This window comes from Juglans microcarpa x Juglans regia, chromosome 7S (genome assembly GCF_004785595.1).
Source record: "Juglans microcarpa x Juglans regia isolate MS1-56 chromosome 7S, Jm3101_v1.0, whole genome shotgun sequence".
In the NCBI taxonomy this organism is placed as follows: domain Eukaryota; kingdom Viridiplantae; phylum Streptophyta; class Magnoliopsida; order Fagales; family Juglandaceae; genus Juglans; species Juglans microcarpa x Juglans regia.
The window spans coordinates 337,488-355,289 of NC_054607.1; the positions used below are offsets into that span (position 1 = coordinate 337,488).

General features: G+C 38.6%; 1 protein-coding gene across 3 annotated transcripts; it reads right to left on the reverse strand.

The window, feature by feature from the left end:
- Positions 1 to 1,662: 1,662 nt before the first annotated feature.
- LOC121241203 lies at positions 1,663 to 17,002 on the reverse strand. 3 transcript variants are annotated; one of them, XM_041138883.1, is made up of 12 exons: positions 16,799 to 17,002; positions 16,309 to 16,708; positions 15,463 to 15,634; positions 15,339 to 15,388; positions 7,867 to 7,959; positions 7,705 to 7,793; positions 6,795 to 6,873; positions 6,278 to 6,360; positions 6,012 to 6,090; positions 5,162 to 5,906; positions 2,774 to 3,362; positions 1,663 to 1,914 (listed from the first exon to the last, which is right to left on the reverse strand). In XM_041138883.1, coding segments are annotated over exons 1-12 (2,412 nt in total). In that variant the 5' UTR covers positions 16,831 to 17,002; the 3' UTR covers positions 1,663 to 1,913. The 3 variants fall into 3 exon arrangements, with proteins under 3 accessions (XP_040994817.1, XP_040994815.1, XP_040994816.1); XM_041138881.1 differs by having other exon boundaries at positions 1,663 to 1,973; positions 16,799 to 17,000; XM_041138882.1 differs by having other exon boundaries at positions 1,663 to 1,973; positions 16,342 to 16,708; positions 16,799 to 16,999.
- Positions 17,003 to 17,802: the final 800 nt, after the last annotated feature.

Consider the following 17,802-nt stretch of genomic DNA (forward strand, 5'->3'; position numbering starts at 1 on the left):
ATAGCACCCCATTAAATAGTATCAGCTTGCAACGCAACTTGACAAGACGTCGGTAGCTTCTTCCGTTCCCCGTTGAGCACGCATGCAGCTTATAATTAATTTGTTGTCCCAGGCGGCCAGTTCACTCTTTCATAGTGCATGATGCTCACCTCCCTCTAATTTCCGGCGATTTTTATTTGGAGTAATATTGCTATTCTTCGTTTATTTTTTTATCATCTTCTCATTATCATTCTATGATGTGACGACATTAGATGATTGGAGATTATTTATTATGTTTTATTTGTGAATCTATCATTTAATATCACATTATAGAATGATGAAAGGATGATAAAAAAAATGATAGATGATGAATATATTTTTTCTTTTATTTGTACTTCAAATGTCGATCACTTAATTAAAAATAAATTTTAATTCTAGAAGATTACTCTTCAATTCACATGAAGTTATAAAAGAATTAATTACAAGTTAATCATTTTCATTTAAAATATGATGTTATAATTATTAGAGCTTCCAAAAATTCAATATCGTCGCAAATACATCAACGTACAGCAATTCTGATCTGATCTCCCAGTCTGCATGCATATAGTACAAGATAATATATTAATGGAAGATGTCACGTTTTAAAACATGCAGATTTCGTAATGAGTCGTATGTTTAGCGTGTTGATTTTAATACAAGCACGTTTTTTTGAAGGTCCAATCGTATGAAAAATTAAGGACATACTACTTATGAATTAAGGCATGTTAGGCAAGCTGGAAATTAAACAAAAAAGACAATTCTCATGACGTTGCGATCGATCAAATAAATTGACATTCCAGCTCAAAGCATCTCCACAGAAAAAGATCTTTTACAGCAAAATCATCGACGACCAAACATTCCTAGAGACTTTTGTGGCACAGGCTGTCGTATGCCCGGTACTCAAAATTCATCACTGGCTACGTTGTGCCGAGAGTAGGGACCATACATGTCATGGTCGCAGCTTTTTCCAAGACAAAAAACACCTATATATGGTCCAGACTCATTCATCCATCTAATTTCTTGTATTTTGTACAGCAATAATACCAGCTATAATTTTGGGGCATTATAAATAAATATATGTATATATATATATAGCTTATGTAAATCAGAGTTTTGGGGACAAAGTCCATTGATATTTCTTAAATATCCATTTATCATTGATGCGGGTGGCAAGAAAATTATCTCTGGTATTAGAATAATCAGAGACAAATAAGAGTAGATACCAACACCGAAGAAGAAAAGATATCCCTGAAATTGAATTATGAAGGGGCCACGTGAAAGCAGGTCCCCACTCCACAAGCTGTATAGTCGGCAGACCTTATAAGGCGGGCATGCAAACCCGAAGATTTCATTCTAAAATGTGCTTAATTTATCACTCCCAATAATGTTACATTGCTTCACCCCACGCCTTTTCTTAATCATATTTTATTTATGCAATCAGAGACATCACAGGCTGTCAACAAAATAAAGAACGTTATCATTTTTCAGGCCACTCATTCCTACTTGGTTACAGTGCATCCCTAAATGTCTGAGTTCCCCACCAAAGTGGTGACCCAAGCAAAGCTTAGGACCATGTGTTCTCCTATTCATGTATAGAATAGGAATGAAATATAGGGAACTTTTTAGTAGTAGAATACACACTCCAGGTTGAACATTGAAAAGAGATGGATAACATAATCCTGCAGCTAAATATCTGCACTACTACAAGTGACTGGACGAATGCTGAACCTCTTCAGACCTTGGGGAACACAGAGCTGTCTCTTCATCTTTAACATGAAACAAACATATTGCACACCCATCAAGAACAAGCTCTTCACGTTCTCGATCTCTTTCACTTCTGAGGAACAATGCGAACCCCTTGTTTGCCAAGCTCCAACGTCTTCACTTTATCATCATCTAGTGTCACATATTATAATGATTTCCCTTCAGTTATGTTGGTAACCACTCCTTTGTGCCTAGATAAGGAAGGATAATTAACCCAGAATGCAGAGTCGCGGCAATTGAGGGATTCATAATTATTTCAGGGGAAATGGAGACATTTGAGTTTGAACAAGAATGGGATTCATAATTCAGTTTCATGTCATTTGCAACAAAACAGCAAACTACTTCCTTTTTCCTTGTGTTAATGGAGTTAGCAAACTTGTGGGGAATGAGGACATGCTTTTTCATTTAATCCTACTGATCAGAAAAATGTTTTTTTTCATTCAATCAATTTTAGGCATCGGAGAGAAGGGGGTGAAGGTAAAGTTAGGGGCTTAAATTAATCCAAGCGACAAGATGTAGAAACGAGTAGACCTCTAATTACCTATAAAAAAAAAACGGGTAGACCTCTAAGTAATCATACTAAACTATTTATGCATCCTACACCAATTCTCCACTTCCTATTGTAGATAGATAGAATAATCAAATGTGTTTTCAGCTTGAAAACAAAAATTGGTGAATAAAATTTGAAAAAAAGGGGGAGGGATCCTTTTCAGCTGACAACTAACACACTATTTTTAGTGGACTATGTTTTTTCTATTTTTTCCTTCATGATTACATTGATTACCATTTTAGTGGACTCTGTGTTCTCTGCTTGAGGACAAAAATTGGTAAACAAAACTGGAAAAAAAAGGTCTCTTTCGGCTGACAACTAAAACACTATTTCTAGTGGACTATATTTTTCTCATTTTTTTTTCCTTCATGATTACCTTTTCCCATCCTCCACCCACCAAATAAAAAAAAAAAAAAACTAGGAAAGAAAATAATAACTCACCATGAATTGTCAGATGACTGATGAACTTCAACTCTCTTTCCAATTGCATCTTTACCCAACTTTTTCAATATCCAATTAGCATCCATGATCTCATCCATCAAACCACTTTCATTAAATGATGTTTTCTCCAAGGGAGATGGTCTCCTTCTTTTTGACCTTTGACCCTTGATAGAATTCTTCTCTTCCTCGGGATGAGGAGAATTCTGGTTTTCAAGAGTGGGTTTCTGAAGTTTGAACTTCAGCAAGGATTTGATATCTTTTGGCAAATGTGAACCGGTTGTCTGGCCATAATCATCGTTGCATTCATCATACTTCTCAGACCTTTCTGCTGGCTTCCCCAACAATTCCTTGCTACCTCTTACTTCACCTAAGGACCCTGCTGCAGCCATGTTTCCTTCACTGTTTCTCTTTCCCAATAACATTTGTGTACGCACTTGAGTAATACTTTCATGTGCCTCAGCACCACCTCTGCCAAATTTGATATTCACATCAGAAGTTTCAGGTTTAACTTCTCCCAATTTTAGCAAATTTCCTTCTTTCCCGGCAACCTTCAAAAGTTTCAATTGGCCAAAGCCATCAGTTCTGTCTCCTGCCAATTGCAGAAAGTCCAAACGAAGTTTTTAGTGCAACTTAAAATAAATATCAACTTCATATATTATTGTAAATTAGAAGTGGTTTTAGACATTAAGAGTGGGAGGATCATACTTTTCAGTGCATGAAAAAGTCCAAACAACTCCTACCTCATCACCAAGTTTTGCAGTGCCAAAATGTCTATCCCACATCAATTTGTCAATCAACAAGTCATCCCAAAACAGATACATACTACAATTATCATCTTTCAACACACACAAAATTGTAGTTTATAGAGAAAAAGAGTTAAACTCATTATATTAGAAACCCATGCATTTTGCGTTCCTTCTTGTTCAGGCAAAACAACAGAACCAAAGAAGCAAGGGCCTTGAAGATAATTTTTTTTTTTTTTTTTATAAGTAAAATGAAAATTTTATTGATAAGGATGAAGTAGGCGAAGCCCGTATACATAGGAGGTATACAAAAGAACACCTAAATACATTCTAGGAAAGAGCCTAGAAAATAATATTTGAATAAACAAGTTGCTGAAAGTAAAATCACTCAGTAAGTCGCTTTAGATAAAATGTGGAAGACAACAAGCAAAGGAAAAGATTAAAATAAGCGAATAGGTTGAGAATGATGCAGGTCAGGCAGTAGAAATATTCAATCATTATAGCTGCCATTCAATATTAGTTTTTGCATTTTTAAAGTAATAGATAATTGTTCTTCCACACCCCAACTCCATAAGGCCCACCGGCCTCATTTGAATGCCATCCAACCCACATGCTACCATATTGTATTCTTGACTAACCATTTGCTACTTCATTCCTTTAAATGAATGAGCTTATACTCCGAAATGAATAGCCAAGCTTACAATTGGAGCCTCTTGGAATCGCAAGAATTTCTACCTCCTAAACAATGTGCAATCTCAGTCACTACCCTCCAATACTCAGTCTGGGATATTTCAATCTCCTAGTTAAAAATCTCTGAAGTTTTCATCAGGCCTTTTCATTGTAAGTGGCACGATTCAAATTCCACTCTTCTAGTTGAGGATTGGCTCTAATACCATTTGTAACAACCCAAGAATATCCCAAGCCACATCTAACCTTATACTCCAAAAAGGCTAGTGAAGATTAAAATTGGAACCCCTTAGATTCATTATAAACCCCCTAGAACTTCTCTCTCCCAGGCAGTACATTATCCCATTCTGTACCCTCCAGTACTCAATCTAGGGTATTACATGTGAAATAATCAATTTATCTACATTTCTTGGTCCCACGGCAAACCTAATAACAAATCCTCACACACCATAGCAGATATCATACACAATATTTCATCAACAATGATTTAAAAAATGGAGATACAAGATCCCCCTTGTGAGTTGTGCAAATCACAATAACTATTGAAAAATCCTTTGAAGTATCATTCACCAATACCAAGAATCAAATGGAAGGCATCCAATTGAATTCTCCAGTTATATTGTTAAGTATACTAACTCTCATAAAACTACACGATGTGATCACTTATCTCAGATTGATAGAAGAAACTATACCATTCACAGACTAAAAATCAATTAAACTACTCTCCTCTTAGCATAATTATCAATGCCTTTTCCTAAAAACAGGAAGAAGAAAGGCGAATCATATCAAACTCAGCAGCAATAAACAAATCTTGTGCAATGCCTACAAATCCCAATCAAACACACACACACACACACACACACACACACGTGGCTATCCTCATATCGTAACAATCATCCCTGTCTAACAATAATTATGATAAAACTAGAGAAAACAAAATTCTAAGTGGTATACATACCTTTAGGGGTCATCAGATCTTTTTCTCTTTGGCAGTTTGAAGCATCAGACATAGGAGAGTCGGTTACATTTTTTTTTCGGCGACCTAAACTTATAACTATCTTCTTCCCTCTCACATCTTTTGACTTACAAGAATGTTTTCCAAAGTCTTCTCCAGTATCTAAACCATAAGGCTTAACATTCTCGAGTCGAACAGCTCTGGGGGCCCTATCTTCATCATTCACCATCACGTCATCAACAAATTTGTGTTTCATAACACCTGGCTGATTGATTGAGCAAATCCCTTTGCTATGACTCAGACTTCCAGCCACAGGAAAGGAATCCCTTTGTAGACCTTCCTTTCTGCAGAACAGCCTATCATCATTGTTGTTGTCATCCGAGCTGTATCCAAAAGATTGGGCATTGTTGTGTCCTTCAAAACTCTCCTGATATTCTAGGTTAACGACTAAAGGTGCCTCATATTCTTTTTTCTTGGCATTCTTTTTATTCGACGATTTCTTTACATAATCCTCAGTCTTTTTTGGTGACTTTTCAACCAACCCTTTAAGAGAAAACTTCAAGGACCGTCCATGTTCATCCTTCATTCTCATAGGACCATTTTCCTCGTCATCTGAATAAAGTGAAATAGAAAATATTTCTTCTTGGGTTGGCAAACCTGCAGCAGCCCTCAAGCTAGAAACTAAATCACAATCAGCTTCATCTCTTCTTCTCCAAAGCTCCCGAATAGCATCCTCGATACCCTTGACCTGACATATAGAAATTTTTAGTTACAAAAACAACAGTCAAATGCAAGAACCCCCAAACCAAAACCTGATAACAAATGGAAGAATGCACTTTCTTTTTAAGCAAACCTGATAGCATTCCCCACGACATGTGGAGCATTTATACTGAAGATTTCCATCTACTTGAAACTGCCGATATTTTTCATCACTGTAAAACATGGTTCGCCAGTTCAGAGCTAAAAAAAAAAGCTACTTTTTAAAAATTGAATTATTTTCAAAGACATTTACTATTGCAACTAACCTTTCCTAATGATCTGTCCCAGGAAACCAGCAAAAAAACACAATAGCACAGAACAAACATAGTTGGTCCATTAAAAACAGAGGCAGAAATGAACCTGATGTTATCACACTTGCAATGCACCCAGTGCTGGCAAACATCACAGCAAACCATTGGTGTTGATTCTGAATCTCGATATACCTACAAAATTGGACCAACGCAACTAAGACGAGTTCCTTTTTCGTGGGCTGGGAGGGGGGGGGGGGGTATCAACTTTCTCCAAACTCTCATGGCGCAGAGAGACAGAGAGAGAGAGAGAGAGTAACAGATTTTAAACATTAATGGAGTCACATACAAGTGAACCTTTTTCCTGTTTTTAACAGGAATTGGTAAGTTTATATGAACCCTGGATATTGAACCCACAACACTCTCCTCACCATTTTCATTGGCGGAGGACGTGTCAATTGAACTAGAACTCATGTACCACATTCATGCATACAACCGTTGAATGCACTTTGTCATAATCATCTCACTAAGACCATTAAGTGTGCATTATACAACCAATGCAAAATATGCAAATGAATCATGTAAAGGAACTTCAAAAGGACAATAAATATCAAGAGCATAATCGGAACCTTTAAACAAGCAGGGCAATAGTTCCCCTTCGAAAATAATCTTCCACATGCATCGCAGCAAGTGTAACCTAGAAACCACCTGAAAATTTAAAAAGCAAATCATGAATCCATAGTGTATAGTAGACCCTGTACTCAACTCCAAAATAGAGGGGTGAAGTGGTCTTTAATTTCCATCTATTTATTTGCTAGCTAGAGTTTGGGGGTGGAAAGCATGGTACAAATATCTAAAAGTATTTTGAACAGCTCTTAAAATTAAAAAAAAATAAAAAATAAAAAAAAAAATAAAAAAATTGAAAGATTGAAAGAAGCATCATGAATATTAAATACACATTTTATTTGGCGGTACAAATCCAGAACCACACACTCCAAATCCAGGCTGCACAACCAGTAAAGATAAGTATTTAAATTACTAAAAGTGCAAACAACAATAAGCTGCGTCAATGTTTTTTAATGCCATGTCCATACAGAATTGAAGCACTGCACCCATTGCTTATGGATAGGGACATGCAATTTGATTTAAAAGACCATTAGCAAGCTGTGTTAAGCTCTTATATACTAGTCAATAAAGCTACTGCCATAAGCTCATTAAATATCATAAGCACTAGATCTCAAAGAATAAACTTTTTTCCCATTTTTTGTACATTAAAGGTAGGACACAACTAAGCATAGTTCTAGAAGGCCTAATGGTCACGAAATAGTTCCCAGCGCCCAACATTGACACCCTAAGCACTTCAATTCAGTGCAAAACACAATAACAATCAATTAAACATCAAATACATATAAAAGAGTCTGTTATCACGTCTAAGAATAATTTTTTTTATAAGATAACATTTTATTAATATAAGTAAATAGGCATAGCCCAAGTACACAGGAGGTATACAAACAGCATATAACGTCTAAGAATCAATACCTCACGCTTAAGCCATTTCCAGGGGCAGTTGAGCCACAGCTGTGACACCTTGTATGCCTTGGGCACAAATAAGGGCCAGAGTTGACATTCTGCACCATTCACAAGCATAAGCAAGCTTTTAACTAAGATATAGAATCTTGAGAACAAACAATTTACACTCACCTTGTGAGAAGGCTTTTGGCAGTAACAATGGTGAGCAGCATCGCACCTTTTACAGAACATAAATTTGTTTGGGTCTCCTGTTTTTAGGCATACCTGGAGAAAAAAAAGGCAAAAAAAAAAAAATGTGATACACAAAATATCAATTATAAACAGGGAAAACCAGGGGATACCAACCAGATATGCAGGAACTTGACAAGTAAAGTTATAATGTAAATGCAACTCCAAGGGGAAAATGCTTTACAGCCGATAAAAAAGGCTAATCTTCAGGTATTCCTATTATTTATTGACAAAGTTTAGATTAAAAAAAAAAAAAAAAAAAAAAGATCCCAAGAAGCTACAAAAGTTGTAGTCCTGACTCCTGACCTTACTTTGGTAGCTTATTTCTCAAACCCATAACTGATATTTCTGTTGATTCTGCTCATACAGAGGCAGCACATAGTACAACATAGGCAAAAAAATGCATCATATCATATCTCTTAGAGCTTATTATTATAATAATTTGATATCCTTGAAAGTCCACAGCTGGTCTCTGAATATGAGTTTAGGTAAGCATATTGAGAAGAGAGCAAATTTAGCATAAAGGAAAGTGCTTACTAAAAGCTTTTTTTTTTTTTATAGGTAATAAGCAATTGTATTGATAAAGATAGGCATAGCCCAAGTACAACGGAGGTATACATATGAGTATACCAATTAAGAACTAGAAATTGTTACAAGGAAATCATGGAAGTTGAGACCATTTAACTCTAAAGCAATGGCCCACATAAATAAAGTCTTCCAAAAAAAGCTCTTAAACTCCTCCGAGGAGCGTTCATGATCCTCAAAGAATCTACCATTCCTTTCACTCCAAATACACCAGAAAATACAAATAGGTGCCATCTTCCACACCGCTACAATCTGTGGTGTCCCTGTGATCCCTCTCCAGCTAGCTAGTAATTCCACCACCGTTCCTAGCATTACCCATGCGACTCCCAAATTGCTGAAAAAGTAAGTCCATATGTCTCTTGCAAAATCACAATGTAATAGTAAATGATCTACCGTTTATCCACTATTTCTACACATACAGCACCAATCCGTAATTATGAGTCCACGCCTTCTTAAGTTGTCCATGGTTAGTATCTTCCCTAAAGCTGCTGTCCAAACAAAGAACGCAGCCTTGGGAGGTGCTTTACCTCCATATGTTCTTCCAAGGAAAATAAGGTCTATCCTGAGCTGAAAGAATGTCATAAAAAGAGTGCACCGAAAATTTCCCGTTCTTGGAAGGCCTCCATTCCATCATGTCGTCAGCTGGACCCGCGGTAGTGATGTTATATAATAAGCTGAAAAAATCCACCAGCTTACTCACTTCCCAATCTTGTGCCTCCCTAGTGAGATTAATGTTCCACTCCTGTGAACCTTGTCTAACCACCCTCACATCAGCCACCATAGCTTCCTTTTCTCTTGCAATTCTGAAAATGTTAGGATAAGCATTTTTGAAGGCCATATCTCCCACCCACACCTCATTCCAAAAGCTGATTCTACTGCCCTCCCCCAAACACAGCCTAGTATTATTCGAGAAAGTCCCCCACCCTTGCCTTATGTGCTTCCACAAACCAACCCCATAAGCCCCCCTCCCCTCATTAGAACACCAACCCCCCCTTGCACACCCATACTTCGCATCAATTACCCCTTTCCATAAGACTTCCCTCTCATGATTATAACGCCACAACCATTTTCCTAGTAGAGCCTTATTAAAGAATCTAACATTGCGAACCCCCAACCCACCAGCGCTCAAGGGAGTACATACTTTATCCCATCCAACTAAGTGAAATTTAAACTCATCCCCTAGTCCACTCCACAAAAAGTCACGTTGGAGTTTCTCGATTCTAGATGCAATGCTTACCGGGAGGGAAAATAAAGACAAGAAGTATGTGGGAAGGTTAGATAGCGTGCTCTTGATAAGTGTGATATTTCCCCCTTTCAATAAGTACAACCTTTTCCACCCGGCCAGCCTACGCTCTAGTTTCTCTAACACCTCCTCCCAAATTGTCTTGGCTTTAAAATTTGCACCCAACGGAAGACCAAGATACTTTAACGGCAACGAGGAGACCACACATCCCAATACGCTGGCCAACCCACTAATATTTCTCACCGCACCCACTGCAACCATCTCCGTTTTAGCAAGATTGATCTTTAACCCAGAAACCGCTTCAAAACAAAGTAAGATAGCTTTTAGAGATTGAATATGTCCTGCATTATCCTCACAAAACAGCAACGTATCATCAGCAAACAAAAGATGAGAAATAGTGATGGAGCCATGGTTAGAAGCCCCCGCTGAAAAACCTGAGAAAAACCCCCCCGCTACAGCCGCCGACACCATTCTACTAAGTGCCTCCATCACGAGGACAAATAAGAGTGGTGAAAGTGGATCTCCTTGTCGTAGTCCTTGTGAACTATTAAAGAAGCCCACCGGGTCACCATTTACCAAAACCGAAAAGCGAGCCGTCGACACACAATGCATTATCCACCCCTTCCATCTTTCCCCGAATCCACATCTACCTAACAAATAAACCAGAAAATCCCAATTGACGTGGTCATAAGCCTTCTCCATGTCCAACTTACATAAAATACCTGGTACCCCCAACTTAAGCCTGCTGTCTAGACATTCATTGGCTACAAGAACTCAATCCAGTATTTGTCTACTTCTCACAGGCATTTTGAGACTGAGAAATAATCTTATCCATTACTATGCTCATCCTATTGGCAAGTACCTTGGCTATTATCTTGTATATGCTGCCCACAAGACTAATCGGCCTGAAATCTTGCACCTCTATGGCACCCACCTTTTTAGGGACAAGTGCAATAAAAGTAGCGTTTAAACTTTTCTCAAATTTTTCAAACGAGAAAAATTCCTGAAACACCTGCATGACATCTCCTCCCACCACCTCCCAGCAAGTTTGAAAAAATGCCATAGTATAGCCGTCTGGACCTGGCACTTTGTCCTTGTTCATTTTTCTGACGACGACTCGTACCTCTTCCTCTTCAAATGGTCTCTCCAACGAAGTCATGCTGTTTTGATCAATGGCCTCAAAAACTAGACCATCCACTTTTGGCCTCCATCCATGGGGTTCTGTCAACAATCGTTCGAAATGTACAGCAACATGATCTTTAATTACGGCTTGATCTGAGGATATACCTTCATCTACTGTCATGGACTCTATGGCATTAAACCTCATGTGTGAGTTTGCAACTCGATGAAAGAATTTTGTGCATCTATCCCCCTCCTTGAGCCACAAAGCTCTTGACTTTTGCCTCCACGAGATCTCTTCCATTAATATCAACCTTTCTAACTCGGATAATACTTGGCCTTTGTGTTCATTCTCATCTTCAACATCCTCCAAACTTTGTAGTTCTTGTAGGAGATTTTTTTTTTTTTGTAATATTACATTTCCAAAAATCTGTTCATTCCATGACTTCAAATCCACTTTCAAAGCTTTTAGTTTTCCAGCCAATATCTTACTTGGAGTGCCCTCTAGTTGATATGAATTCCACCAGTGCCTAACCAATTCCACAAACCCTTCCGTCTTTAACCACATATTCTCAAATTTAAACGGTCTTCTCCCCCCTGGAATTCCTCCACAGTCTAACATTATAGGAAAGTGATCAGAACATACCCGTGGAAGTCTCTTTTGGCTTACATCTGGAAATTGCGTTTCCCATAAGGGAGATATGAGGAATCTGTCCAGCCTTGACCAAGCTTAGTTATTAGACCACGTATAATCACCTCCCGTAAGAGGAAGGTCCATAAGTTCTAGCTCAAATATTAAGTCAAAAAATTCCACCATTGCGTGATTATTTCTCCCCTCCCCAGATCTTTCATTGGAAAACCTTGTCACATTAAAGTCTCCACCAATGTACCAAGGAACCTCCCAACAAGAACATAAACCAGCCAGCTCATCCCAAAGCAAACGTCTTTCGCTATCTAAGTTAGGTCCATACACCCCAGCAAAGGCCCATATAAAACCATCTATAGTATTTTTTTAAAAACATCCCACCGAGTATTCTCCCACAAATTCTTCCATATTCTCCACCACCCTTTTGTCCCACATAACCAATATACCACCCGAAGCCCCCTGCGAAGGTAAGTATGACCATCCTACATATTGACAACTCCAAATACTCCGTATGGTTTTTCTTGTAATAAGCTTCAGCTTTGTTTCTTGCAAACAAATAATGTCCATCTTCCATTGTCTTAATAAGGATCTTATTTGGAGGCGTTTGTTAATCTCATTCAACCCCCTTACATTCCATATCAGAATTTTTTGCTTCATTTAACAACCATACCAGCCCTTCCTTTATTCCTACCACGACTTGCACTCCCCACCTTACTGTCATAATTAATAGACCAATCTAGCCGCTACAATTCTCTGTTTCTTTTTGGCCTTACTTCCTGTTGATAATGGCCTGCCTCAATGGCTGTTAACAATGCCCTAAACTGATCTGCATATCCCACGCAAGAAATCCCCACACAACTCTGCAATTCTTCCACCTTTTTCTAACAAAATCTGCAGGTAAAGGATGCATAATTCTTATCGGAGAGGGATCCTCCCCTGCAGGCTCTTCAGTCTCGGATTCAGCATTGAATAAAACCAAGGAGCCTTCACCTTCCCCCTCCCTCTGCTCCTTCTCCTTTACAGTCACCAGTGTTCCCATATCTTCACTATCAGACCCTTTCTCACCCTCCCTCCGCGTGTTCTGTATTGGCCCGAGATTCTCTGGTTCTTCAGTCTCGGACTCATTTGGTATTTCACCAGCATGATCCCTTCCTTCATCTCCTACCTTACTTCCCAAAAATTCCCCCTCTTCCATTTCTAGCTCCTGCAAAACCACCACAGGCCCAATCGGCTTACTATTTTTTTTTTTCTTCTTCCTCAGGCAAAGGCATCGGCTCTAACGCGAGACCGAATGACTCCCCACGGACGGCGACACTTTCTGTGTAATTGGTGGCTCCGTCGTGTGCATTGACGCCGTCGTGTGAAGCCCCCCCGTAACGCCGATATCATTTCGGCTTTTGGGTCTCCACACCCGATACGGGCCTTCCTCCTCAGCCGGGCCTTCCAACTGCCCAACCCCCTTCCCCTTCAACACCCTTCCAACGGGCCTTACTCTTGACCCAAGCCCACCCCAGCCCACGCCATTATCAATTAATGATCCGCACCGTTTTACTTCCTGCCCCCTACCCTCCACTCCGCACCATTTCTTTCCCTCCTCTTTATCCTCCTCTATATACCAAATTAAGCCAAACATCTGCCTTTGCAACTCTCCCACTTGAGCCTGCATCTCTGCCAGCACCCGAAGTATTTCTTCCTTATTTGGGCAAACAGCTCCCCTGCCATCGACCCCTCTATGTTGTACCTCTACAAAAATGGCAACCTCACGCCTGCTAGGGTTAGCAACAGGCATCGGTTTGGGTTTCTGTAAAGCCTCCTTATACGACTGCGACGAAGGTTGAGCTACCGACATCGCTGCCATCTTCATTGAGGCCACTCCAACGTGACGGCCTCCTCTGACCTCCTCCTTCAAAACCTCCACCATTTTCCTCCACCCTTTCCCCTCTCTACCTTCAGGAATGATAATGCAGTTGCGCCGGCCCCCTGTTTGTATTCCACCAGGGCCATGAAAACCCCTTGTGCATTGGAGCTTCTCTGAGCTATGAAGCCCCTATCACCTTCTCTGTGTGCTGAGTAAAAACCCTTTCTCCTTGACTTTAAGCAATCCTCCAGTGCTTTTGTGAACCACCATGTCGTGGCTGACTCCAGATGAAGATTCTAAACCCACTTCCATCCCCTCTCAGTAATATGCACCCATCTTCCCTTCCTTACTACCTCAAAATTTTTAAAATCAATACTAACAACATTCAACGTACCCATGTTCTTTCCCACACTTTCTAGAATCACACACTCAGTCTCCCATGAACAGAGGTGAAAAAGTGTACAGAGAGAAAAGTGTAATACTCAAGGCAGAAAACAAAAATAAAAAGCCCATATGTCAATATAAATTTGGAATGAATATTATAACGCTTACTAAAAGCTTGATCAGTAGGAATCCCACAAATGTTATGGTGCACTAGCTTGATCATTTGAATACTCAGGACATCAGACCTTCTATAATTAATGGGCCCATAATTGTCGTTTAGCTACATTTTATGCAGGACTGGCAGTCCTTCATCGTGAGTGAATCTTTGCTAACACATCTAAAAAATGGCATTTGATCAGTTTTTCATTCCCAATATACCAACATTAGAACAACCACTAAAGACATTTCTCCCCCCCAAATTAAATCAGTAAAGCTCCCTGTAGCACATCATCATTCTTCCAATTAAATTCCTATGCTTGGGCAATACCAACCCAGTTGGGTCTGTCCATTTCCAATAAATCAAGCCCGTCAGTTCCAAATATAACTTAAGAGTTTTAGATCCCTCGCCCCCCTTCTGTTGCAAGTAGAAGAAATTTAGATTGTAGGTCACAACTAGACAAAGCTTCCTTAGGAAATTTAGGCTTTGGTTGGGTACTCAGATGAGAAGAGAAATTCTCAAAACTTCTTACAATTTTCTTCCCAAACATCACAACACAAAACACTTCTCAATTCCACATCTTCAACTTTTTCATCTAATCATTACTTATCATTACAATTTTTACAAATTTCAAAACAAAAATAATATTCAAACAACTTTTTAACTTCATAATATTTTTATTCAACTTTTTCTCACATTTCCAAAAACCCAATAAAACATCTTAACTCAAACTATTTCACTACTATTCACAGATCATTTCACTACTATTCACATAATTGTTTTTTTTTATCGGTCAATAAAATTTTATTCACAGAATTTTGAGATACTCCAAGTGTCCAAACGAGCCTAATCTGTTAGTTTGAACTGCATCTACTTTAAATTTCATATCAAAACAATTCAAAGTGAAAATTCAAAACAACACAAAAACATGGAAAAAATGCTAATAAAATGGACAATAGGGAGTGCTATGAACTATTGATTGATCCTGAGCATTACACAGAGTCTAATTTTTGTTAATGCGCAAATCAAATCAATTAAAAAAGGTATAAAAAATAAATTGTAACAGTTACTGACAGGAAAAACATAGCAAAGAAATATTTTGATTTCTACTGGCAAGGAATAAAGAAATAACAAATATTACCTCCACTATCCATTGGCTTCAAGTAATATTATACTATTGCCATAGTCCACATATATTCATAGTTTTGGATTTTCTGGATAATGAATACGAGTTGCAATTCCTATCATGTACTAAGATTGCAACCTTCCATTGTACTTTCTTTTTTAATCAATTACTTTAAAAAAAAAAATCAACTGGATAAATAGCAACCGTTTTCCATTCTAGAGCTTCAAAGAAAGAATAATTTTAATTAGAATGAAAAGATGTAACAAGGATTTAGCAGTACTACACATCATTTTTTACCTCACATATCCGACAAGAGGGACAGACCCATGAACTCCAGTGGAATAAATCTGTAATCAAGTCCCACAAGTGAGAGAATGTGTTGCTTGTAACTTCATAGAGATGTTTAACCAGTAAATCTTACCTCGATGCTGAGCCCAAGACTTCAAGCAGCTCCTATGGTACTTCTTGCCACACTTCTTGCATGGAAGCATCCTTCTTGCTTTCTCACTACCTTCATTTTCACCAGAAAAGCACAAACGACACATTACATTCACATTGGACTGATCTTCCCCAGCTTGACCTCTTGAGGCATCCTGTTTTATAGAAAGCCCAATCAGTATAGCCACAGCAACAAAATAGAACATAACAAAGAAGTCAACATGGAAACAAGAAGAAAACAAAAAGAATACAGAAGTTAATTGCAGCACAAAACAGAATCGCAAGCATTAAATTCACTTATATTACCACATAACTCCAAATTGAAATGAAAACCACTCGGTATAAATTTATAGTTCCCAAACTCTAGTCTCAGAAAACATTTTTTTTTTATTGGTCAATCTAGCATCAGAAAACTAAGAAAACTTTAGAATGCATTCCACATTTTTTGGCATTCAAGAACCAAACAACATTGAGAAAATTAAAAATTTAGTATATTGAAATACAAATACCAAAAAAAAGCATGTAGCATAAAACTGCTAGTATATAACAAGATACATTCCCATACAAACAAACTATGTCCAGCCAAAAAAATAAAAAACAGAACTTAATCTGGTAAACATTCAACAGCCTAACTAATGCTAATTCCCCAAAAATCTCGTAGGTTGAATTTTTTTTTAAACCATCTTCTTATGATAAAATAGAAACACAAAATGCACAAACCAAAGCTCGCAATCAACCGGAAAAACTCACATTTCAGGAAGTTTAGAAAAACTAAAATCGTAACAGAATCCAAACCCCAAAAACAAAACGCACGTAAAGTCACCCTTATACATCGAATTGAGATGCAAGGAAGCTCACTCACCGCCGAAAGATCACCGGACTCGAACCGCCTGGCATAGTCCTCTGCGGCGACCATCGCGTCAGCTGCCTTCTTCTGGAGGGCGATGCGCTTGCTCCGGGTCGATGCGGAGGGCGCGACCTCGTCGACTGCATTTCCACCAACAACCCCTCCGTCGGATAAAACCAAAGGAAGGGCGACGACTTTGGGGACAAGAACCTGGAAGGTGTGGTTACTGGCGGCGGCGTAGTCGGGACTGGCCGAAATACCGGAGGAGGAGGGATCGTTGAGAAACTGATCGATTGTATGAACATCGAGCAGAAAGTCAATCCTGGCATTGGCGCTGTGAAGGCTCCCCGGAAACCCTAGCGAACAGGAACAAATTCGCTGACTGCAACCACACGAAGAAGCAGAGAGAGAGAAACTTTTCAGAGAGAGGGTGTGTTTAAAGAGAGGGGGGGTTGGTTAAGGGAAACCATACCATGTAATTGGGCAAGCTACGTGAAAGGCCATGTAGTTTGTAGACGATAATTTCTTATTCTTTTCCTTTTTTTTTTTTTTTTTTCGTTTCCTGAGCGTTTGGTTGAGACTTGAGTGAGCGTGCGCGCGCGCGAGGGATCGCTATTCTCTGGCTCCGCTCGCGGCCTACGTTTTTCTTTTCTTTTCTTTTGAATGTATTTAATTTTGTTGAAGTGAAGCGGCCATCTGTTTGCCTTTGGGCGGTAGTTTTCAACGCAATATTATTGTCGAGGGGGAGGTGCCTGCGCTCACCCAATGATGCGATGATGTTTGTATCATTTTATTATCATGACAAATGATATTTACGGTTTTAAGATGTATAAATTTAATATACTCTCTTTGATAAAAATAGATAAATTTAAGATCTACTTAAAAAAAAAATATTTTTGAAATATGAACTTTACTTTTTTTTCAAAATAAGTGATGAAACTTGCATACCTTAAAACTGTATATAGCATTATACTTTACTTATTATCTTGCTTGTTGATATGATGTCATCTATCCACCATGTTATTACAAAGATTAATAATTAATCTAATAATTTATAGACTTGCACACCTTAAAATTGTATCTACCATTATTTTTTTATTATTATCTAGCACACAAGTTGTTAATATCGTATTTCATACACCTTTGAGTCAGTTCCTGCAACTTGAGTTTGAATCTTTATACCTGCACATTCCAAAAAATAGAGAAAAAGAGGGGGGCTTGGTGCGGCTGGGAGCCTCCAATGTTTAAGTCAGTATATCTCCTTGATAGTTTGTGCTAGAGTGCCAAAGCTTAGAGAGAGTTCTCATACCTAGAGGTCGACTTTTATACAAGGTTTATGGGGGGACATCTCATACCTTACCTTAGGGGGATCATGTCAGTTCGACTGTTGTTTGGTCAAAATCATTTAATGAGGCGTGGCTCCTGAGGTGGCAGCATTAATACAGCGTGGAGTCCGGAGAATGGCGCTATTAATGA